General features: G+C 44.2%; 1 protein-coding gene across 2 annotated transcripts in view; it reads left to right on the top strand.

The window, feature by feature from the left end:
* The window catches only part of LOC102445422 (uncharacterized), a 43,609-nt gene extending 22,968 nt beyond the window's left edge, over positions 1-20,641 (top strand). Inside the window, exons 4-5 of one of the 2 annotated variants that reach the window (XM_006122440.4) lie at positions 10,994-11,207; positions 15,961-20,641. In XM_006122440.4, coding sequence (XP_006122502.1) covers positions 10,994-11,207; positions 15,961-16,139 — 393 coding nt within the window. In that variant the 3' untranslated portion in view covers positions 16,140-20,641. Of the gene's footprint in view, positions 1-8,340; positions 8,439-10,993; positions 11,208-15,960 lie in introns of those variants that run through there. The other variant, XM_075940024.1, reaches the window with a different exon arrangement.
* The last annotated feature ends 4,515 nt before the right edge of the window (positions 20,642-25,156 follow it).

The raw sequence follows: 25,156 nt of genomic DNA, 5'->3' as shown, positions 1-25,156 counted from the left end.
TCTGCTACAGCTCAGGCAGCACATCCCGCAAATTCTAGGTACACGAGCACAGTTAGCAAAACTTCCCTATCCCAGGAGACCGTGTTGGTAACAATCTTGTGGCCCACTGAGATGAAGGAGGGCCACTCCGCTCACTAGCCTATTTAGGTTCTAATAAGACACCCAGCCCCATGATATCTGGGCACCAGCTGAGGATGGTTTGGCCACCACATGGTTACAAATGGCAATTGGTGTACATTCAGTCAGAAGTTCAAGGATTATATGAATGACTGTACGTTAATTTTAACAGCTGGTCCCTTTTTTTTTTAGTTTATCACCTTTTCTACATGCTGTGAGACTCTTCTAAAATGCTCAGCACTGTCAGATGTCCCAAGCATCTGATCATTCTGCTCTCATTAATAAAGCATCTTTAAAACAAGTTTTATTTAAAGAGGTTCCTAAGCTGTTATGCAAGTGAGTGTTTGTTCATAACATGTGCGCCCAGGGTCTTGCTAGTCAGAGAAGGATAGAATTGCAGTCGAAAGACATGACATGCATCACTCAGATGACTTATGAAACAGTAGGTTAGAGTCAGAGATGGAGGAAAAGAGAGGCATGGGGTTTTAGTTCAGCTTTTTTTAAAGCCCTACTCAATGTACAGTCAGCTTTTCCGCCAAAAGAATCTCCATTGGGCACTTCACAAAAGGACTTAAGATCCTTTATTTAATGTATTACATGCCCAAATTACTTAACACAAAAGGCTTGATTCTCATCTCACTTTTGGAAGAACAGTTTACAAATGGATTGGCAGAGATTCCAGCTTGTTTTTTTGTTGTTCTTATTGGGGTTTGGGGTTTTTTTTAAATTTTGTTCGCCTTCCTCCATGGCATTGGGTCACAGTTCACTTGGGGTATGTCTACACTGCACACTTATTTTGAAATAAGCTATTCTGCGATAGTTATTCCAAAATAGCTTATTTTGAAACAGCACATATACACTGCAGGGAAGCCTTAAAATTAGGCTGAGGCAGGCTTCCCTAATGTAGACAGGCTATATTGATTTAGCGCACCGGGAAGCACGGAGGAGGAATAACTTAGAATAGTCTTGGTGAGGGGATATTTCAAAATAGCAGCAGTGGAGCATCTACACACACCTTATTTTGGAATAACATTATTATTCTGAAAACATTATTTTGAAATAATGGAATGGCTGTGTGGATGCTCACATTGTTATTTCACAATAATGCTAGTTATCACGAAATAATGGTGCAGTGTAGACATACCCTTGAAGATTTAAAGCAGTGTCAGTCATGAATTCTCAGTAATTTGACAGCTGTAAGTCATGATTTGAGGACTTTAATAACTCAGTAAGAAGTTATGGGTGTAATACTGGGCTACGTCTAGACTGGCCCCTTCTCCGGAAGAGGCATGCAAAGCAGGCAAGTCAGAATAGGGAAATCCGCGGGGGATATTTAAATATCCCCCGCGGGATTTAAATAAACATGGCCGCCGCTTCTTTTCCAGCTTGGGGAAAAGCGGGAAAAGAGCGTCTAGACTGGCATGATCCTCCGGAATAAAGCCCTTTTCCGGAGGCTCTCTTATTCCTACTTGCAAGAGATCCTATGGAAAAGGGCTTTATTCCAGAGGATTGCGCCAGTCTAGACGCTCTTTTCCGGCTTTTCCCCAAGCCGGAAAAAAAGCGGCGGCCATGTTTATTTAAATCCCGTGGGGGATATTTAAATCCCCCACGGATTTCCCTATTCTGACTTGCCTGCTTTGCATGCCTCTTCCGGAGAAGGGGCCAGTCTAGACGTAGCCCTGGTGTGGGTGAGTGAGGTACTGTGGCTTGCAGTGTGGAAGAGGTCTGACTAGATGATTGTGATGGTCCCTTCTGGCCTTGGAGTTTTAGGGTATGTCTAGACTACATGGCTCTATCGATGGAGTCATGTAGATGAGTTTACTAGACACAGGAAAATGAAGTGGCGATTTAAATAAACAGGGCTCGACAAATGATTCAATCTACTCGCCCGAGCAAGTAGATTTTAAGCCGGAGGGGCTGTGCAGCATGGTCAGCGCATACTCAGCGTGTGCTTCCTTGCGGCTGGTGAGCAGGGCTCGCCACCGCTTGGTGAGCCCTATAAATAATTGCCGCTTCATTTACATCAAAATGGCCACCGCGCTGTTTGGCGGTACAGCACGATAGTCTGGACGCTTTGTGGTCGACAAGGGTTTCCCATGTCGACCGCTCTGGTAAACCTCATTTCATGAGGCATAATGGAGCGGTTGACAAGGGTTTTCCTTGTCGACCGCGGAGCGTTCAGACTACCGCGCTGTGCTGCCAAACAGCTGATCGGCACAGCGCGGCGGCCATTTTGCCGCTTCGTTTTCCTATGTCTAGTAAACTCCTCTACATGGCTCCATCAACAGAGCCTTGTACTCTAGACATACCCTCAGAGTCTCACTACTTTGAGTAGGCATACCTAACCCTACTGGGTTGCAGGCTCTGGTAATTTCAGCATCTGTTACTGGAGAATGGAAAGATACAGCAGGTGGGTGAAAGGAGGAGTAGAATGAGTACTGTAAATACATACTGCAATTTGAAATGCCTTCCTTGCAGTTTTGGTTTCTGCCATGAACAATGACAGTGTTCTGTATTTTTTCCTGTTTCTGCTGCCCTAGGTTTTATAAGCCCTGTTACTGCATGACTTATCACAGCAGAATGAGTGACAACAAACAACACCACCTTGTATAATAAATACATTAGAAGTAGTTGTCTTCACTATAGTTTGGCAATGATTTTTCCTCCTCTCTTTCCCCATTCACAATGACAATTTCAAATGCACAGAACAGGGGTTTATTTTTATTTTGCAGAAATATTGTGCTTTCCTTTTGACATTTTTTTCTATAGCTGAATAATACCTTTTCTTCTGCATATCATCAGTGTTTTAGTAGCCATGCAGGTGAGTCATCTTCATAAATAACCTTGTGCTAGGTTACTAACCTGCCAGATCAAGGAAATGAGCATGTAGTTACTTAGTTACCACTTAAGTGGCAATGGTCTGTTGTGCTGAGTGGATCTTAGGATAGAATGAGCCTTTTCAGAGAAGAATGCTGGAGATTATTCTCAAAAGCAAACAACTTTGTTTTGCAAAAGGTTACACAGATACAGTTGCGAAGAAGATAAGATTTTTGCAACCAGGAAGAGATTAGAACAAGTTCTAAGCTAGTTATCTTTTGTAACTGAATAATATGTTTTATCTGAACAAAATGAATATCATGTACAGGATGGAATCATTGTTAAAGGTTAACAGGAAAAAGCAATTCTGTAGACTTACCATCTTCTAAGTAATCTCTTATCATTCTTTGTTTACTGAACTCCAGAATTTTTAAAAATAAAATCACTGTATTCTATGTGAGTGATGCAAGCATCTATTACAAAAAGTCAGCCATTGGTTTCTATCACTTATTCATTTAGAGTGGCTTGGTATGATCTTAAAAACAAAACAAATCTGGCATTTAGCCTTACAGCTTATCCAGATACATTGGATGTATGGGCTGAATACTGTGACACGTTAGCCTATTGTTGTAACATAAATTGTTTGGTTTGATACCTTCATTTTCTAAGGTAATTGCTTTTCTATGACAATTATTAAAATACAAGTGTTGATGATTGAACTATTTATTAACCATAAATTATATATATAGGACATCAGAGGTAATTTTAGCCATAGAAATTATGTGTGTGTCTAATTTTGTTTTGATACATATTGATCAGAGCGGTACATAGAACGGTGTTCATCTATGTCCTGAAACATGTAATATTAAGGAATACAAGTCCAGGTTGCACCTCTCAAATCTGGGACTCTCTGGTCTAGTAACATCTGTGATCTGGCATGACCATGGTTGTTCCTCAATGAGAGAGTCCCAGAGCAGGAGGGCCAGCAGCTGGGAGCCTGGAGCAGCCTTGCGAGTCTGCTAGTAGCAGGGCTGCAGCAGCCTGTGCAGAGTGTGATCCGGGCAGTCTGACACCTGGCATAGCAGCCCTTGAGGGGAAGCCTGCCTGGGTGTCGGCGGGACCACAGCAGCTCGGATGGCTGTGGCTGCAGTGTGATTGGGGCTGCCTGCCATCTGTCAGTGAGGCCGGGGCTGCAGGCACAGCTGCTCAGGAGGGGAAGCTGGCCAGGGCCATGGCAACCCTGCAGAATCAGCGTAGCCAGGGCTATGTGCTGCCCAGAAGTGGGGCTGGGATCGCAAGAGACCGATTGGGGCAGGATGCTGTTCAGCAGCAGAGCTGGGGCTGGTTGGCAGACAGCCCATCTGGGCCAAAAGAGTTTACAGCGGTCTGACGGGCTGGTGTCGGGGGACCTCCCGTTGTCCGGCAAATTGTCGAGGAAGCTGGACCAGGGAGATTCAACCTGTACTCTCTAGTCTTTCCAGGATATCTGACCATTTTGGCTTATTTACCATGGTATAGAGTAATTATCCTTGGTCAGTTGCCTTTCTTTTTCAGTAACACTACTTTATGAAGAGGATGAGGGTTTATAGACTTCATCAAAGAAATGTGGTTTAAGGAGGTGAATCTGGATGCATGTCAGAACAGGCCAGGAAAGGATTTCCAGGCATAGTAGGTCACATGGAAGAAAACAAAAATGAGATTAGGAGAAGGAAACAATGAGGCCTGTTAGGCTTGCATATTGGATGGTATGGCACATAAGGGTGGGTATTACTCCATGCCATGCTAATATTAAGCCATGTGATCACATTGCTTCAGTTCGGACATGAAAATTGCCATTCTTAAGCCGAAATACCCCTTCAAAAACAAAATTGACACCCTGAACCAATGTCTAAACAAGCACATGGAGTGATTCTCACATTATAATAGGTAATTTCAAATACAGCTGGTCCCCGAGTTACGAACGAGTTATGGACCAAAGTGTTGGCCGTAACTCGAAGTGTTCGTAACTCAGATCCCATTGAGTTACATAGCGACCATGCTATTCGTAAGCATGGATCGCGTTCGTAACTCAGGGACCGAATTTATGACCGCTTTGGTCGTAAGTGGAAGTGGTCGTAAGTCGGAGACTGGCTGTACTCTCGACTTCTCACCACTATTGGAGATCAGCTACATCCACTCTGATTTAATTAGCACTGACATCATGCTCCCATCTCTGTATCTTTCTTTCAGACTTTCTTTTCTCTTCTGCATCTTTGGAAGTGAGTTGTAGCTTATGTCCTAATACCGAAATAAATGTGTTCGTCCATAAAGTGGCACTGGATGTTATTTAGACTGCAATGAAAAACTGCTGAGTTGGAATTCATATGCACATTTGATACCCTCAGCATGGGCCTGGATAGAGACTGAGAATGGCTCGCTCATTTTAATAAATACTTTTCCCCCTTTAAGTATTCTCACCTTTTTATCATTGTTGGTAATGGGCCACCCTGATTAAATAAACGCTGCTATAGCACTTCCATCTCTCTCCTTGCCAGCTGATCTTTCACTTCATGCATCTGACAAAAGCTCTCTGAAACCCAATACAGGCAATGTTACCCACTGCATTACCACCTTTTCCTCTTCCCTCCAAGATGACACAGTTTCTCCAAGTGCAGTCTGAATAATTTTAGCATTCTGGCACTAGAGAGTCATCTGGAAATTAAATTATCCAAGGAACTGGTGATCAGCAGGCCAGCAAACAGCATCAATCTCTGTATGCAAATAATCAGGTATGTGAACAGGCTCTATAAAAACTGCAAGGGAAACAGTACATTCCTGACTAAAGCTGTTAGTTTCTCACTGGAAAGGATAGGGTAATGAGGCAACACCCCTGATTGATAGCTGAATCAGGAGCTGGGAGCCTGAACACACAGGCTTTATATACAGGCCTAATTTTCAAGTGGGACTAGTGATTACGGGTTCCTGACTTTTTGGATGCCCAAGTTTAAGACATTTTCAGGTGGCAGGTGATCAAATTGTTCTTTGTAACACTGGCAGCAACAAACCCACAAGCAGTATTGGGCAAGGGGCAATGCCTACCAGCCCTGTCCACATCTTGTTTTCTCGCTGCTTTGCTCTGTATGAGCTGTGCAAAGTGACCCTACCAAGGATCAAGATTTGAGCCAACACCTTCAATAAACAATGCTTCTGGAAAAGTTAAACAGACAAAGAAAAGTATTGCCAATCTCATTAGAAAACTTACAGCCCTAGAGCAATAACATTCCACCTGTTCTGCTCCTCCCTCCTGAAAACGAGCTTGGTTTCTTTATTTAAAATAGGAAATTGGGGTTGGCCAATGGAATTTATTGTAGGGAGGAAGTCTTCAGAGTAGTTTCACAATTAAAACATGTTACAGTAGCAATAAACTTGTGATGAACATCCTCAATCTCAAGTGAGCCTTGAAAGGACCAAAGTCTTGTCTGCATTTATCCAGTAACTTCTGTTCTTTCTCTGCTGGAAAGGACAGAAAAAAAATCTCCATTACTGCAGGTGAAGATATGCATGTTTATTTAGCATGCTGCATTGAGGCATGAAGAAGGACATTAACCAGGCAGTTGAGTAATTATTTATTCTGGATGTCAAATTTAAGAAGTTATGAACGAGTCTTAAATAAGGCATTTTTGAGTCCAGCTGTTTAGTTTTCTCTTTGATCCAGTGTTTCACTTTGGAATGGAAACAATTAAACTAACCTAATCTGAATTCCAGTTTTCATTCCTACTCTGCGCTACCTGCAGGACTGTTGAAATCTGGAAAGAATGGTTGGCTCATCATAAAAACAAAAGAAAAACAAAAGAAAGGGCGAGAAATTCCGACTCCACTCCAGGAAGAGTTTCCAGTGCTCCTGTTGCAGTCAATAGTAGCTGACGGAACTTAGTACACTACATGAAGTACTACTGTGCTTAGGGAAAATAAGTTAATGAAATAAATTGGCTCCTAATAGAATTACTTTATGCCCTTTGCTTAAGCTATTAGGTAAATGCAGACAATTCATTGTACTTTATTAAAATGCAGTTGTTTTCTTATTGGTAGGTATGTTTAAAGCAAACATGATATACACATACAGATAAATACAAATCCATGCCCACTATAACTGGTATCTGCTACTAATTAGTATTTTTCTACTCGTTTGTACATAATTAGCTTTTGGGTTGTTGCTTAATTTTTAAATCGGTTTTATATGCATGAAGGCATGGAGCTAGATTCACAGAGAAACTTGGGCATGGTTACTGCGAGTGTGACTGTGCCCAGGAAATCATAGGGATTCACATAGCCTGGGTCAAGTTCCTCACATTATAGAATGAATGGGGAGAAATTCAGAACAGCTATGCTGCCCCCTACCTCTGATAGCCAATGGAAGATGCCATTGTAAGGTTTTGGTGCTAAGCTCTGCCCCCTCTCTCAGGCTATGTCTAGACTGCAGGCTTTTTGCACAAGAAGCTTTTGTTGAAAGAGATCTTCCGCAAAAACTTCTTGTGCAAGAGAACGTCTACCCTGCAAAAGCTCATCAAAAAAGCAATAGGCATTGTGAAAGAGAGCATCCAGAATATCTGGATGCTCTCTTGCAAGTATGCAGTGTTTGCTATGGACAGAATGGCCACCAGGGGACCTGTGCTTTTTCCTCTTTCCTCTTCTTGCACGAAAACCCCCTCCTCCCCGCTCCCACACATCTTTTTGTGCAAGAGCTCTTGAGCAAAAAGGCATTCCCCTCTGATCTTGTGATTTACTTGTGCAAAAACGCGCTTGAGGTGTGGACACTCCACAAATTTTTGTGGAAAAATGGCTGTTTTTCCGCAAAAACTCTGTAGTATAGACATGGGCAGAGATGGGCGCCTATGTTTAGGTGCAGGGAGACATCTTCCTCTGCTTGGAGGGTATCTTTTTGTTTTGTTCATAAAATCACCTTTTTTAAGGATATGAGTGGATTGTTGTGTCCTGGAAAGTAACATGAGGTCTGTGTAAGCTCATGAGTCTGCAGGCATGTGCTACTTCCTTTCAAAGCTTTGGAAAGTGTCTGACAGCTGAGTGAACTGCTCTGTTTGGGGAATAAACAAAGAACTAGTCATCAGAGTGCTCCCATTCTGCCCTGCTCGGAACACAGCGGCAGGAAGATGGCTGCTGAAGGGAGGCCTGTAGAGACTGCTTTGCTGCTTTCACATTCCTCAGCATGGAGAGATCACAGAGCTACAAGGGAATTCCCAAAAATGCAAGGATCATCTCTGCCTTCCCATAACACTGCATTGTGGGATGCTTGCCCCATTGGTTTGCTCTTACCTGTTGACAGGGTGCTAGCAAGGTAGCCGTGAAATGTCGACAATGGAAGGCAGAAAAACAGGTGTGACTAGTGTTCATTTTTGACGACTTTTGCAGGTTGACAGCACGTTGGTCACCAAAGCTTCCCAGTGGAGAACTAGCCTTAGACACAGAGGAGAGGGAGGGACTCTCATCTGCCTGAGATCACCTGCCTGGTACTGCTTGAATCACCTTATTAATTGTTTAATCAATCATCCAACACTTAAACAATTATTTCCTCAGTTTGTCCCATATGTGGACACTTGCCAAGTGCACAGAGCAGTGAGTGAGCCATAGACTCTGTCACAAATGCACAGTTGTGGTTTAAGGAGCTTGGGTATAAATGACCCTTACTATGGAAAAAAAAAATTCAGCATTTATCTACACATGCTACAGTGAAGTGGACATCTCATCTTTGGCACACGTACACTACAAAAAATAAACCAAAATAATCCCCATAACAGTGAGTTTCTGAGCCAACAGACCCAGGTTCATCTCACGGTGCTAAAAATAGCTGTGATCTACTGTGCATAGGCTGGCGTTCAGTCTGTGAAGCCTACCCTGCCTCCCAGGCATAGGCGCCAACTTCATGGTGTTCACGCTCTGGAAGGGAGTGGGAGGAGTGGGGTGCAGGACTCCAGTGCCCCAGTGCCTGAGAGGGGCATGAGGGAAAGAGGTAGACAGGAGGTGACTGGGCCATGGGTGGAACACCTATGGGCCACCTGCAGCCCATAAGCCACAAGTTGCTCTCCACTGGTTTATAGGGTTGGGTTTTTACCCTGCTCCCACTGAAAATCATGACAAAACTATTGTTGGCATTACTGGTAAGGAATCAGACCAAGGTATTGACAGAAAGTGCTAAGTGTTGAGAATTATAATGCTATCTTCTGGTGTTAGCATTCCTTTTTTCCTCTCTGTCGTCAACAATAACCATAATTTAGCTTTCCTGCTTTTGTGTTCTAGTCATGACTTCATGTTGCTCATATAATGATAGCCTATTTTCTTGCTATTCATTTTTTCCTGAGTCACAATTTTTGTGCTGAGAAATTTGCTTGTTTAGAAAAGCCAGCTGATGATCATCTCTGTGTGTGTGTTGGTGACAGGAGGTGGGGAGAATTGGAGGGCATGAAGCCTCTTACAAGTGAATTTATTATTTTCAGTCAAGCTTGTACTCATTACTGAACATAATCCAGGGGGTTTTTTTGGAGAGGGAGGGGAATTATAGTGATATTATTCCATATCATGAAATTTCCTAAATTCCCTCCTCATTATAGTAATAACGGTACATTGCGTGCAATCTATGGGAATGTGGACTTTGCATACGATAGCTGCAAAAAGTAAAGTTTCTTCTGATATCTTTTTCCTTACATAGCAGACAGTTTAAGCAACCAAGTAAGACCAGATCAAATTTTTGACTCAACATTCTTTGAACGCACATTCTGCTTTCTTTTAAGAGACACATTCAGGCTGTGTCTAGACTACATGCCTCTGTCGGCAGAGGCATGTAGATTAGACAGATCAGCAAAGGCAAATGAAGCCGCGATTTAAGTGATCGCGGCTTCATTTACATTTACATGGCTGCCGCGCTGAGCCGACAAACAGCTGATCAGCTGTTTGTCGGCTCACCGCTAGTCTGGACGTTCCCCCTGTCGACATCAAAGCCCTTTGTCAGCAGCCCCATTATTCCTCGTGGAATGAGGTTTACCGGGGCTGCCGACAAAGGGCTTTGATGTCGACAGGGGGAACGTCCAGACTAGCGGCGAGCCGACAAACAGCTGATCAGCTGCTTGTCGGCTCAGCGCGGCAGCCATGTAAATGTAAATGAAGCCGCAATCATTTAAATCGCGGCTTCATTTACCTTTGCTGAACAAACAAATCTACATGCCTCTGCCGACAGAGGCATGTAGTGTAGACGTACCCTCAGATCTTAGACTTAAAAGAGCAATATCATACATGAGGGTTGTTTGTATTGTTATCAGTATAAAGAAACTAAAGATGGCATTAATCAGAAGCAAGGATTGATGCTAGTGGTGGCTGATTTGATGAAGAAAGAGTACTTGTGGTTAATATTAAAAAACAATATTAATGTTTTTTTATCTTCTTTTTAGTTATGCTCCATCTCCTTGATTTGTCTTCTGTAATTAATTAATGATTTAACCTCAGTTTTAAAGCCTTCACAGTGAAAGCTTCATTTGTTTCCATTTTTGTAGTTAGTATTCAACTCCACACTCCTCTGTAAAGAGGCTGGTAATCACCCTTCCTGTCCCATTTTTAGTAGTATTACACGTGTTTGTTACAAGAGAGCTCAAAGGCCCAATCAGAATCAAATCCCCAAAGGCCAGAGGTTAGACAGAAGTAAAAATGATGCGGTCCCTTCTCTTAGGAATCTCAGGGGCCCCCAACCTGAAAACTCCTCCCTATGGTCTTGACATTTTTGAAGTCATTTGGGCTATTCATGTGTAAAATTAAGTATATGAATAAGTCTTTGCTGCATTGAGCGAGGTGGCACTAATTTTCTTCCACTCACTTTTCACTCCTAACCTTTTCTTGCCTGGTACAAGACATTTATTTCTCACGTTTAGCCTACGTTCACCCAATATTGTGTGTCTGTGTAGATGCACAATTGCCTAATATGTATGTACACATGTTTGTTGACTGTGCAAATGTGGAGTTTGCAATTAAGATGGTTACCTTTGACAAGTCCCTTTGTTGGGTTGTTTGTTTGTTTTAGATAATGAAGAACATATTCCACCAATCCTTCAATGCCTACAAGATGGATATTGAACCCAGGGTCAATGAATTGACTCTACATCACGTCCAATGTAGTAGAAGACTCTTTGAGATCATGCTGTCTCACAGGAGGGTTACAGCAGCCTTCATTGAAGGGGACAATGTAGTGGTCACTGTGGAAGGAGAAGCAGCCAGAGTGCTGAATTTTGACACTGGTGAGCTGGAATTTACAGGACAGATTTGTAAGCGTAACATCAGAACAGAAGAAAAAACACCCTGTGTACAGAAAATGAGATAGTTATTAGTATTATTCAGTGCTAGTGATTGAGCAATCTGGTTGCTCCTCTGAAGATAGGCAGGGATAGAATTATACTGGTTTTAGAACAATCAAACAATATCTCAGTTAGCTGAAGTAACAAACACATTATTATCAGATTGTTTTCCATGCAGTAACAGTGAAGGTAATTTGGAACAATTTACCCAGGGTTAGGGTGGATTCTCAATCACTGTCAGTTTTTAAATCAGGATTGCATGTCTGTCTAAAAGATGTGTGCTAGTTGAAACAGGAATTAATTCAGGGAAATGTTATGGTCCATGGTATACAGAAGGTAAATCTGGATGAGCACAGTAATCGCTTCTGGGTTTATAATCTAGGAAGCTATGAAGAAATCTCTGTTGCTCCTCAACAGCCTTCCACTTGGAATATACCTTAAAAGTAACAAGTAGTCCTGTGGTACTTTAGGGTATGTCTACACAGCAAAGTTATTTCGAAATAACAGCCCTTATTTTGAAATAATTTTCCTAACATCTACACAGCCAAACTGCTTTTTCGAAATAAATTCGAAATAGAGGAGCACTTATTTCGAATTTGGTAAACCTCATTCTATGAGGAATAACGCTAAATTCGAAATAGCTATTTCGAAATAAGTGCTGTGTAGACACTTATTTTGAAATAGGGGGCCTCCAGCCTTCCCAGCGTGCCCTGGTGGCCACTCCAACCTCAACCAAGAACACTCCTCTACCCCCCGCCCCTCCCTGGAGTCCTTAGAGGGGTAGACTCTGGCCACAGTGCCTGTGCCAGCTCCAAGCCTGCCAGCCCAGAGCCAGCAGTCACTGCCCCTGACCCAGTCACCCCAGATCATAAACCAGTAAGCCACTGGGAGCCAGCCCTCCACCACTCCCCAGGTGCAGTCTGCCAGCTCCCTGGAGCCTGCCAGGGCCCGGAGAAGGCAGGTGCCTTCCTGGTCCAGGGTGGAGATCATGGACCTTATTCAGGTTTGGGAGAGATGTCCCCAACAACCATGATCTCCACACTAGATGGAGGAACGCGGCCATCTATGACAGGATAGCTGACAGCCTGGCCACCAAAGGCTACATGCGAACCCAGGAGCAGGTTTGCCTGAAAATCAAGTTGGTCCAGCAAGACACCCCCACCCCTGAGCTTCTCCTCCCCCTTCTTTCCCTTGCTTCCCCCTTTCAGCTCCCTCCTCCCAGGTTTCCCCCTTTCCTTTCCCACCCTCTGTCCTCCCCTCTCACCAGAGTCTCACCGGAGTTTCATTCCCCCCACCCCCAGTTTTGTTAAATAAAGAGAGTTTGTGTTCCTGAAAATACGTGTATTTTATTTGACATCAGGAAGGGGGGTTAGGGAGGGGTAAGTGGAAGGACATGAGGGAGGAATGAGCCACAAGCCCCCAGTGGGGCAGACCAGGGAGACTGTTAGTGATCCTCAGGGTGGATCTTGGATACTGAAGCTCTCCCACAGGGCCTCCTGAATACTGACAGCCCCCCGATGGACCTCCCAGATGGCAGCCTGCAGAAAGTGCAGCCAGGTGCGCAGCAACGCATCCAAGAGAAGCACCAGAGTGCCCAGGGGCAGCTCCGGCTCCATGTTGCAGAGTGTCCCGAGTGAGGGCAACCAGAGCATGCAGAGACAAAATGCTTTGGTGTCCCTCATCGAGGTAGGCAAGCAAGCAGGGAAAGCTGAGAACCGGCTGTCCAAGGGGGTCCCTTTAAGCACAGGCCTCAGATAGCCTCAGGCAGCAGCCACACAAAGTAAATCTTGACCTGATGCCCTTCCGGACCTGGTTCCGGCCGGCCTTAAATGAGATTCAGAGTCCACTTAGTATGGACGCGCTATTTTAAAATAGCAAAATGCTATTTTGAAATGTATTTTGTGTGTAGATGAGTTATTTCGAAATAAGCTATTTCAAATGAACTATTTCAAAATAGCTTATTTCAAAATAACGCTGTAGTGTAGACATACCCTTAGAGACTAACAAAAATATGTAGGATCATGAGTTTTTGTGGGTAAAACCCACTTCATCAGGTGTGTGTGTGTGTGTGTGTGTGTGTGTGTGTGTATAAACTGCTTTTTTTATAAGAAAAAAGGTGCTGGTACTCCAGGCTCAAAGTTGTTGAGCATATAAAGAAAAGGGGAAGGGGGCAAAATGCAGTCACAGTCCCTTTAAGAGCTGCATTGCATGACCCAAGCAGCTTTCCGTCGGGAGCCAAGCTGCCTCAGGAAATAGGTGCCGGTATGCCAGAGGGGAGTGACATTCAATTAAACTATGATGTGAAAATAGGTGCCAATTCACCATCCCGGGGCATACCGTCACAAAAAAAGTGCTTATATACCACAGCGAGCCCCGCTCGCCAGCCGCGTTGTCCGGCGATCTGCGCCTGCGTAGATCACCCAAACCCTGTAAATATATATATACAGGGCTCGACAAATAACCTGGAAGAGCCGGGTTTGGGCAATCTGTGCATGCGCAGATCGCCAGACAGCACGGCTGGCGAGTGGGGCTCGCCGTAGTTCGGTGAGCCCTGTATATATATATAAAGCCCTGGGCTACACTTGGGAGTTATCATATATATAGTAGCCCAATGTCTGTGACTCTGTAATGCTGAAATGCTGGCTGTTCCCTCTGGGCGGCGCTGTTGCCTCCCTGGCTGTTCCCTCTGGGCAGCGCTGTTGCCTCCCTGGCTGTTCCCTCTGAGTGGCGCTGTTGCCTCCCTGGCTGTTCCCTCTGGGCGGTGCTGTTGCCTCCCTGGCTGTTCCCTCTGGGTGGCGCTGTTGCCTGAGTCACGTCCTTCGCCTCCCACTGTGGTGCTCGGCTGACTTGTGCACCACTCAGCTGGGCCGCTACGGGGGAGCAAGTGGCGCAAGCAGCCATTTGGGTGCCGCAGTCCCCATGGAGCACGGAGAGCGCAGAGCCCAAACGGCCATTTGGGCTGCACGGTCCCCCGAGTGAGAGGCAGGAGGGGGAGGAGAAGAGAAAGAGAGAGACAGAGAGAGAGGCAGGAGGCAGAGGAGAGCTGGGGGGGGGGAGGGAAGCAGGAGGAGGAGGAGAGAGAGGAAGAGAGAGAGACAGAGCGAGACGGAGCAAGAGATCGGAGGCTCAGGAGAGAAGACTGACATGGAGGAGAGACCTGAAAATCCTGTCTTATGACGGGCTAATTGGCTAGTTTTGAAATAATTCCCCTTATTTCAAAATAACAAGTGGAGCATCTACACAACCAGGCCAGTTATTTCAAAATAAGGGCCTGGTTACTTCGAAATAACAACTCCTGCTTTCCATGAGGAATAACGCTTATTTTGAAATAGCGGTAGTGTGGATGTTCCACTGCTGTTATTTCGAAATTATTCAAAGTGATTACTCCCCAAGTCAAGGTAACGTGTCCACATTAAGAGAGCCTGCCTCAGACTAATTTTGATTCTTCCCCGTTGTGTGAACATTCTATTTTGAAATAACTTATTTTGAAATAATAACTCCTGAAATAACTATTTCAAAGTAATTTCCAAGTTTAGACATGCCCTATGGCGCCATAGAACTAGAACAAACCCATCTGTGTTGACTAGAGCCGGAGTGACTCATATAAGAAATTATCCATGCTTTTCTTCTATTTGTTTTCTATTTGACTATGATTCCAACCATTCAGAATCCTATGGATGTTTCATTTTCACTTTTTGTTTCTCAGTTGCTTTAAAATATATCCCCATGTACAATGCCGTGTGTAGTCTAATCTTGGGGCATGAATCAGGGAGGCAAGATTTGTATCTGGAAGAAACAGCTGCAATCTTTATAGATTTTGCCTCACTGCTGCTGATAGTTGATCATATGAGAGCAGCTGGGAATTCTGACAAATTAACACATCTTCTATCCAAGGGGCAAACAAACTCTTTGCCATATCATTGGGTTGCTTTCTGCAACATATCAGCATCTGCAACATGTGCAATATATCCAGACACTCCATCCCCAAATCTCTGACAGACAATACAGGCTCCAATCCAGTAAAACACCTGCTTAAAGTGAAGATATTTGACTGCTTTGCTGGATCAGGGTTACCAACAGATTGGCTGTGTCTACATTGGCAAGATTTAGCACAAAAGAGGCTGCTTTTGCGCAAAATCTTGCTGCCTGTCTACACTGGCCATGAGTATTTGCACAAGAACACTGACGTTCTACTGTATGAAATCAGTGCTTCTTGTGCAAATACTCTGATGCTCCCGCTCAGGGATAAGTCCTCTTGCGCAAGTGTTCTTGTGCAAGAGGCCAGTGTAGACAAGTAACATCAATTTCTTGCGCAAGAAAGCCCAGTGGCTAAAATGGCCATCGGAGCTTTCTTGTGCAAGAGAGCGTTTACACTGGCACGGATGCTTTTGCGCAAAAGCAAATCTTTTACGCAAAGGCACATGCCAGTATAGATGCTCTCTTACTCAAATACTCTAACGCAAAAACTCTTGCGTTTAGAGTATTTGCACTAAGTCTTGCCTGTCTAGATGTAGCCATTATGTATAACCAAATGTAAATCAGTATTTCTAGCAGTAAAACCTACCAGACACTGGATATTGATTGCTTAAAGCAAAGGAGATCAACAACTCTACTCCATGTGCTAGTTGTCATCTATTTCATTGTGACATTAACCACCATTTCTAAATGCCTTTTTATTTTATCCACTTTCTTGCAGGCTGTGGAGTTAATCTTGGACTGAGAGGCTTGGAATCATTGGAAGAATTCATTTATAGGGTTGCTACAGCTGTGGATCAGAATGATCTCTTTGAAGCACTGTCTGCCAAAATTCGACACTCAAAGCAAGTGTCAGAGGATTTTAAGCAGAATGGTTTATCTACCACAGTTTTTGAATAAACAGTTGGAGTGAACATACTGCAGCACTGTGGTGGTCTGTTCCGATTTATACGACAAACAACATGGGGGGGTAACTCTGCCTAATTCTGACTGTAAAAAAATCCAGGAACTCAAAATCTACACAGTTATCTAAAACTTAAACAGGCCTGCTCAACTTTTTCAGGATCTGAAGTCACTTTTTCCCCCATTGGAGAACTGATGTTCCTTTTGCTGATTCTATTAAGGGGTGGGGAACCTTTTTGGGGTTAGAGGCTGCTGACCCACAAAAAAATCAGTCAAGGGCCCACAAAAGTGAGAAGCTAAAAGAAAAAAAACCCCTCACTGATGTGGCCCTCAACTGAGAAGGAGAAAGATGCTCCTCACTTTCCCCTCATACACTAAGGCCTAGAAAGACTCAGGCTAGTAGATTTTGTGGGCCTCCCCATGTTCTGAGGTGGGGCCAAAAATGAGGGGTTCAGTGTGTAGACTTGGATTGTTGGGAAGCAGGCCTTGGGATGTGGGATCTGAATGGGAGTGAGAGCACTGACTAGACTGGGAGGGGAGCCCTGAGCTTCGGGAGTCAGATTTAGGCAAGCTGGGGCTGCATCCGGCCCCTGGGCCTTAGGTTCCTCACCCCTGGGTCCTTGCTCCATGAAGTAGTCTGAGTGATTCCAATGGGCATGCCAATGTGAAACTGGGCTGCAGGATCAAGTCCTTAATAGGAGGAAAAATTAAGTGGCCTCATCTTTGTCCTCTGAGGTCATGGTCCAACTAGAACCTATTGGTAAAATTATTTTATTGGCAAACTTGCCACTGGTTCCAGTGGTGCAAGCCTCAGTTCTGCAATGTCATGCACATGGGCAGATCCTTGGGCCCATATGGTGCCCCACTGAAGCCACACCTTCCTCTCAGATACCCGTTTGAAGCCTCATGTATCTATTTCCTACTCGGGGGAGTGGGGAGAGGGGAGATGAGATGAGAGTGAGGCTGTTAGACTGGGAAATAAATCCTGAGTGAAGTAGCACAAGGCTTGGCTGCTCTTCTGATAGATGATGTGTCCCCCACTTGTGAGAATTTGCAGTTTAAGCGTGGGGTTAAATTCCCAGCTGCTCTAAGAGAATAAGCAGGTGTAATGGTCAAAACATCACTATAAAGATCATAACTGATTCCTTCGGGTGTAAATTTTGTTGTCATGGTTCCAACTAGAACTGGTCAAATAATGGAAAATAAAATTGTGAAAATTATTTGCCTCATATAATTTTTGTTCTACAGTTTTTTAAGAAAAAGCATTTTTGTCTAATTATTTTTTCACAGAAATTTTCAGAAAACATGTTCAGTTTAGAAAATGTGGAGTTTCTCTCCCTCTTTTACCCTCCTTTTATCCTTTTTCCATTTTACTACTCAAAAAGTGTTTGTTTTGAAAGTTAATCTAGTATGATCTGTACCAACTTGAGTTAGGAACAAGTGTTTGAGACATCTACTTACCACTGCAACAGGCAAATTGGTGAAAACCTACAGTCAAAGGAATTCAGGAATGTTCTTGTACGGATAACTAAATATTCACATGTATCCTCATTTTTCAGAAAACCCGCCTTCATTAAATTACAGTTTTAAGGTGAAACTATTATTTATTGCATCTGGTAGTAATATTTGGATAGTGTTTTAACTAGATAAACCATTGTCAGAAGGGCAAATAACTACTGTATGTGTTTTCACATATAAACTTAAATTCTTGAAATTCTTGTTTCAAACTAATTTTTAAAAACATTATAGATATAGATTATATATATTGATATACATGTTTTTTTTCCTTTTTACATTCTATCATCATTTATTTTTATGTATCTTTATCATTTTTTAAAAACTGTAGTTTGAAACAGGAGTTTCAAGAGTTTGTCGGACCAGGGGTGGGCAGGAAGCCGGAGGCAGTTTGCGACGGTTAGCTCTTAGTGGGCCACCTCCTCTTTATTTACCTGCGCCTCTGCAGGTACAGCCTCTTGAAACTCCCATTGGCTGCAGATTAATATTTCTGATGAATTGGAGCTATGAGAAGTGGTGTGGATTGGAACAGCACTTCCTGGAGCTCCCATTGGCTATAAGCGGCAATCCGCTGCCAACAGGAGTTTCAAGCAGCCATACTCACGGAGGCACAGGCAAATAAAGCAGTAGCATTCACAGGCTGGTTATTGCCCTCTGCTGGCCTGGACCTCTAAAGAGACTTATGCTGCAATGCCTAACTTCTAGGTGCCTTGAAAATCACCAAAATCCACAAACCCTGAGATTGGCACCTAGGCACCATATACCATGACTTGGGAGAGACAAGCAAAAATAATGGGCTCTATAAAACCTGGCATGCTAGACAAGGCAACATGTAAGCTAGCCAATAGCAGATGCCAAAGAGGTAATTTCTTAAGCGTCTCTCCTCTTAGGGAGATAGGTGACTAATTACAGGCTGGCAGGAGTTACATGCTATCCTCGCTTAAGCCACATACCCAGGGCCCTTCTTGTGGAATCAGGTGTCTTGTGGTGTCACAGTCAAAGTCTCTATTGTAGAGTAAGTGACATACAAAAGCTTTGGGAGGCCATTTTATCCACCTGGCTACCTTTTAGCCCAGAGTTAGGGACCTCATGTGGGATGTGGGAGCCCTCAGTTCAATTCCCCCCTCTGCCTGATGAAGAGAAGGGAATTGAGCTGGGGTTTCCCATTTCTGAAGTGAGTTTCCTAGTCACTGGATTATGGGATATGCTGATATGATTCTTTTAGTCCTGTTGCCATTTTATTATGTACACAATATACAGTGGGTCAGAGAAAGTGAAAGTGAATGACTTTGTAATCCAAATGAGCAAGAATGTTGTGGATCAACCTAAATCTGGGCTTTAGGCACTGCAGTCCTTTATGGATCGGGGTCTTTGTTGAAATCTTTACAGTGAATATATGTAACTTGGGAAACAAACTTTTCTAATACCAAATATTATTTTCATTGTGGTTATACTGTATAGAGGGGAATAGCTATTAGAGAAGATATTGGTCCACAGAATATTCTTGTTTGTAAGGTTCTACATTTTTGGAGGAGAAAACATGCAGCATTCTATATAAATGTAATTGTCTGAGTAAAATATTAATCTGCCCTAATATATAGTGGGCCAAATTATCCTTCTGTACCCCAATTTACAACAGCAGCATTTGCATGATTTGCTGATTCATAGTCCATCTATATTTTGGGAGAAATTACTCTTAAATGTTTTATTAATGGTAAGTATTCCTACCTGGGGTGGTAAAATTGGCCCTTTTTTGTTTTAGTTGGATGACATATGCATTTATAAGAGCATAATAGTTTAATTTTAACTTGGAGATATGTTTTCCTTACAATATCACTTTGGGATGATTTATATATATTCTATAAAAGTTCAGGATTTATAAAAGTCAGTGTCATTGTGATTATCCACACATTTTATTGTAGATGTTCATTTTAATAAAATGTGAGAGGCTTGAAGGTTAGATCCAAGAAGTTTTATAAAAGTTAGTTTTATAATTGCAGCAAAGAAGTACTAGTGTTTGGTGAGTTGTCCAAACAAAGACAAGAGAAGAGATTTTACCTTGGTGATTTTAAAGAGTAGCTATCTTGGGGAGGTAGTGGGAGAGATGTAAAAATAACATTGATATATGTATATTAAAAATAAATATTTGATTTTCAAAACCAAAATAGTACAGATTTTTATGCAGTAGATGATTCATTACAGGACTTCATTACATTAGAATAACTCAGATCAGTGGTTTTGGACTCATGAATCCTCTGAATTCTCATTAACCCTGAGATGACTGAATGTTATAAAGGAATCTGTGCTTTAGGGTAGGATTTTGAGCAGTGCCTAAGGGTATGTCTACACTACCCCACTAGTTCGAACTAGCGGGGTAATGTATGCATACCGAATGTGCAAATGAAGCCCGGGATTTGAATTTCCCGGGCTTTATTTGCATAAGCCAGCCGGCGCCATTTTTAAATGCCAGCTTGTTCGAACCCCGTGCCGCGCGGCTACACGCGGCACGGGCTAGATAGTTCGAACTAGCAAGCCTTTCCGAACTATCTGTACACCTCGTTCCACGATGCATCATAACTATCTGACATCATGAATACTGTCTATGTATCAAAAGCTTCAGAGGGCTAGGTGTGTTAGTATGTAACTGGAAAAAATTTAAAAACAACAATTAGTCTAGCAGCACCTTAAAGACTAACAAAACATGTAGACAGTATTGTGAGCTTTCATGAGCACAACCCACTTCTTCAGCTAATAAAGGTCCAGTTCCAAAATAAATAGGGGTTGGGGGGAGGGGAAGGAAAAAGTGGGAAAGAAATACTCAGAGTGTTCATGCCACATGAAACTGATAGAGAAGGTGCAAATTGTTCTTAAGTACACATTGTTTGTTTTTTAAGTCATTAGGATGTGGAATGTAGTGCGCTAGACAGGTAATGTCTTTGTTCATATCTCTGTGATGGGTCCCAAACCTGTAAATAAAGTTAAGTTCCAAGGCTTCCCTGTGTATTTGGCTGGTGGAATTGTCCTGATACAACACGGTGACTTTGAGATCCATTAATGATTGCTCGGGCAAGTTAAAATATTCTCCAACAGGTTTCTATGTGTTGCCTTTATCTCATTGTGATGGGGTGGACTAATCTCCAATGCCCCCTACAAGAGGCCAGAAGCCTTGCCACACCCCAAACCAGCGGGAGGAGCAGAAAAGAGGTCCTCCAGGCAGGATAGAGTGGCTGCTGTAGAGGTAGCCAATCAGGACCCAGCAGACCGGTATAAAAGAAGCTGCTGGGCTAGTGGGGCCTGGCAGTTCCTTCCTGGAGCTCGACCCAGTCCCAGGCGGACCTAAGGACTGACTGGGAAAACAACAGCACTAGAGACAGCTCTGAGTGGGAGCTAGACTTCAGACCTGGTCAAAACCACATCCAGCGGCTGAAGACTAGCCAGTAAGCCAATCGCAACCCTTGAAGAACCCTGGACAGGGAGGACTTGACCACGAGGCCCAAGAGAAAGGGCTGGACAGAACAGCGTCCCAGAAAAGTAGCCCAGGGTACGTGACTGCAACCAATGTCTTTGAGACTTAGCAGGTAACTGCTACTTATAGGGTCCCTGGGCCAGGACCCAGAGGAGTGGGTGGACCTGGGTCTTCACCCTCCTCCACACCCCCACCCCCTCCAGCAGCCACAATAGGGGGTAAGAAGCCTGGTCCCAGTCTACATACCTGACACTTCCTCTCCCGCAGACAACCGGATAGAGACTATAAGACTCCCCATAGCCACTGAGGGGCACTCACAAGAAGGGCGGAGCCCTTTACACTCATATATGTTTGTTCCTGGGGCAAAACCCACAGTTTCACCAGCCCATTGTGAATGGACTATTCAGGCTTGATGGGCCATTAAGAAGAATCAACTCTCCAAATAGTTCTTCCTCTAGACATCTCAGCAAGAATATGGATGATAACTGTGAGTCATCAAACTATGTAAGGCCATGTGAGGTGACCTAGACTCCATCTTGGGCTACTAACTTACCACAAAGACCATGAGCTTTGAATCAGTAAATTTCCAGACATATGGCAAGAGTATAAAAGATGCCTTAGCTCCATTTTGCCTCTTTCCTGACTTCATTATCTGGACTATGGATTTACAGCTAGAAGGATCATTTTGAACTATAGATTGAGGAATCCTTTGGTAGCCAGGCTGTTCTTAGGATTTATGGGGCCCTGTACAGCACTATTAAACTGCTGCCCCAGTGCCGAATGGCAGCTGAAGGGGCAGTTTTTAGGGATGCGATTTTATAATCTTCAGCAACACACTAATGGAATATATTTAAAGCAAATTTTAAACTAAGGCCCAGCTGACTAACACAGTGAATTCAGACACTGGCAATATAAACCTGGCAAATTCCTGTTAAATGGCTTCATTACCACTTGAATGACTTTTATGGGTTTAATGTTCTGCCAACAGGTCTGGGCAGGCTTTTTCACTTTTAAGTTAACTAGATCTTCTCCAGAGGAAGCAGAACAGGGATAGAAAAAGGGGAATAGATAGACATTATGATTCAGTAATGTCCCAAATTTTCAGGTGTACTATGCAACTGTGTATTTTATGTATGGGTAAGGATGGCCCAGTTTGGAAGATTCCTTTAAAATTTTACATGTTTGCAATTTATTCCATCACTGCTACAAACCTGATATGAAGACTTTGCAATTATTTGCATGTGATTGATTAACTGTATAATTTTCTTTTAATAACTTAAATCTAAAGGATTGTAGTAGCATGATTATTGGGTTATCTGACAAATATGTTGAGGTGACTACAGGGCTGATCTCTTGTGATTACAAGGACCCTAAATTTGATCAGAGTCCAGTGTTTAGGGATACATCTAGACTACAGGCTTCTGTTGACAAAGAGCGTCTAGACTAGTTCTGTCGACAAAGGAAGCCGCTTTGTCGACATGACAGTGTAGACACAAAGGATAGTGTAGCTGTAATAACACCTTCTGTCGACAGAACTCTGTCGACAAAAGGCATTATTCCTCGTAGAACGAGGTTTACCGCCGTCGACAAAACTGCTGAGTTCTGTTGACGTTACGTCGACAGAACTCAGCGGCAGTGTATACACAGATATAGTTTTGTTGACAAAAGTCCACTTTTGTCAACAAAACCCTGTAGTCTAGACACACCCTAGGTGAAGAGACAAGGGTTGGAATGCCTAAGGAGAGTGCATCTTTGATTTCCTGTTAGCTAATGTAATGAGACAGAAGTTTACTTTTGTTACTGGCTTGATGTCATCTAATGATAGACTAACCCCCACTTTGGAGTGAGTCTGCTCTAATTCTCATCAGTTTGTCCTGAATCTGGTATTATCAACTGTGACCCACTGAGGCAAGATGACACCCATTAACACTGAGTGACTAATTGCTACAAGTTTAAATCTAGCACACTGTTATAATTTTAGGATATCTAAATCCCCAGGATAGATATCTTAGGGTGAGGCTACACAGCAGGGCTTAACTCGAAATAAGCTATGCAAATTGATCTATGGAACCTGGAAATACTCAAGTCAGCTGCTCTGATGGCTGCGCTGCTGTGAGCCGCATGAGTGCTCATAGCCTGTGCCATTCCGCTCACAGACCCCAGCGCACTGCATCATATCCTGCACATGCAGGCCGGATCGCATACAGCGTCCCAGCCTGTGCGTGCTAGCAGCCGGTAGCTGAGCGCAGGCAGTCGCAGCAGTGAGGGCTCCGGGTGCAGCAGCAGCATCAGTGGCGGCTCCAGCTCTGGGACCTGGGCATAAGGTTGGAGAGGAGGGGAATTGGGGTAGAGTGGGAGCTTGGGGTGGGGGGGAGATGCCTGGATCTGGAGAAGGGGAGGGAAGGGGAGAGGAAGGTGATCAGGTGTGGAGGAGGTGCGCATGGTGTCCTGGATGCGCATGGCGGTAGCAGCGGCAGCAGCTCTGGCTCCGTGACCCAAGCATAAGGTTGGGGGGGAGGGGGATTGGGTTAGAGCAGGGAGGGGAGGTGTCTGGCTCTGGGGAGGGGGATTGGGTTAGAGCGGGGGGAGGGGAGAGGGCCTGGCTCTAGTCTGGGAGAAGGGAGGGGAGGAGGATTGGGTTGGGGTGGGGTGTGCATGGCGTCCCAACCAGCACATCTCAAAGCTGGCTGCTCAGCACATGTGCCCCTGCGCCTGGCAGGAGATGCATGTGGCTGAAGTGGTGGCGGCTCCGCTTCCAGGACATGAGAATTAGGTTAGAAAGGGTGCGGTGCCTGGCTCTGGGGAAGGTTAGGGGTAGAGAGGGGGGTTGCGTGGGGGAGGAAAGGGAAAAAGCAGCCAGCGCACCTCCTGAAACCCAGGATCCTCAGGTACTGACCCCAGCAGTCTCTGTCCTCTCCCCCGGCCAACCCCTCCCACCCTCCTCCCCGAGCACTCTGCCCCAACACCCACCAGCACCCTGACCCAACACCCTGTGCCCTGCCCCAACCAGCACAGTTGGGGCCACATCAGTGAGGCTTGGGGGGTTTTGGAGGGTTGGGTTTTTTTTTTTTACATCTCACTTGTGTGGTCCTGACTCAAAACTTGTTCCCCGCCCCCTCATAAATAAAGATGATGAAACATTCTGTGTTTGACATAATATTTTATTTCAAAATGAAACCTGGCCAACAAGCTCCTAATTGGGGCCAAGCCCCCATCTGGCCACAGCATCATAACACTCCAGCATCATAACCCCCCCACCCCCCAGACTCCAAACCTGAGCCTTTCATATACTGGAACCCCCTGTCCTGAGCTTCTCATATCCCCAAACTCCTGCACCCCCACATCCCCAATCTTTTGACACACATTCCTGCACCATCTACACGTGCAAATTTGTTTCCTGAGCCCATCATACTCTCAGCCTCCCTACCCTGAGCCCCTTATGCACCCCAGCCCAAAGTCCTGCACCCTCACAGCCACAAGCCTGCAGCTTGCTCAGCACCCCAACCATCCACCTGACCCCAGCACTCTCCAGCCTGGAGCCCTCTCCCTGAACCGGCATCCTCTTCTCTACTTCCTTCTGTACTCAAATTCTCTCCCGGAGCTTGCTCCTCTCACCCCTTCCCAGTGGTTTTTTTGTGATGGTATGCCCCAGGACGGTGTACCGGCAGCTATTCTCCCCCGGCGCGGCTTTTTTTTTTCTCAACAACTCCCTCCCTCCCATCCCCATCCTGGATATGTGGCTCTTCGCACTTTACCCACTGCTATTTTGGCTCTTTGTCTCTAACAGGTTGGCCGGGGTGGCTTAGATGCTTGGAAGATGGATGGCTGACACAACTAATTTCCATATTCCCATTAACCTAGCAGCAAACTTCAGGTACTGACTTTTGGGAGGAGGTCACTTTGTTTTTGCCAGTGGTCACTAATAAGTTAATAGCTTTATCCATTTCAAACCTTGGAGCTACAATCTTGAAACAAAAGACATTTTTAACTATTATATTGATTTGGCGCACACTTCTGTTGTAGCTCACCTGTG

The sequence above is a fragment of the Pelodiscus sinensis genome, chromosome 12 (assembly GCF_049634645.1).
Source record: "Pelodiscus sinensis isolate JC-2024 chromosome 12, ASM4963464v1, whole genome shotgun sequence".
NCBI classification, from domain to species: domain Eukaryota; kingdom Metazoa; phylum Chordata; order Testudines; family Trionychidae; genus Pelodiscus; species Pelodiscus sinensis.
The sequence above is the reverse complement of the archived record's forward strand: the minus strand, read 5'-3'. Positions and strand labels throughout refer to the sequence as shown.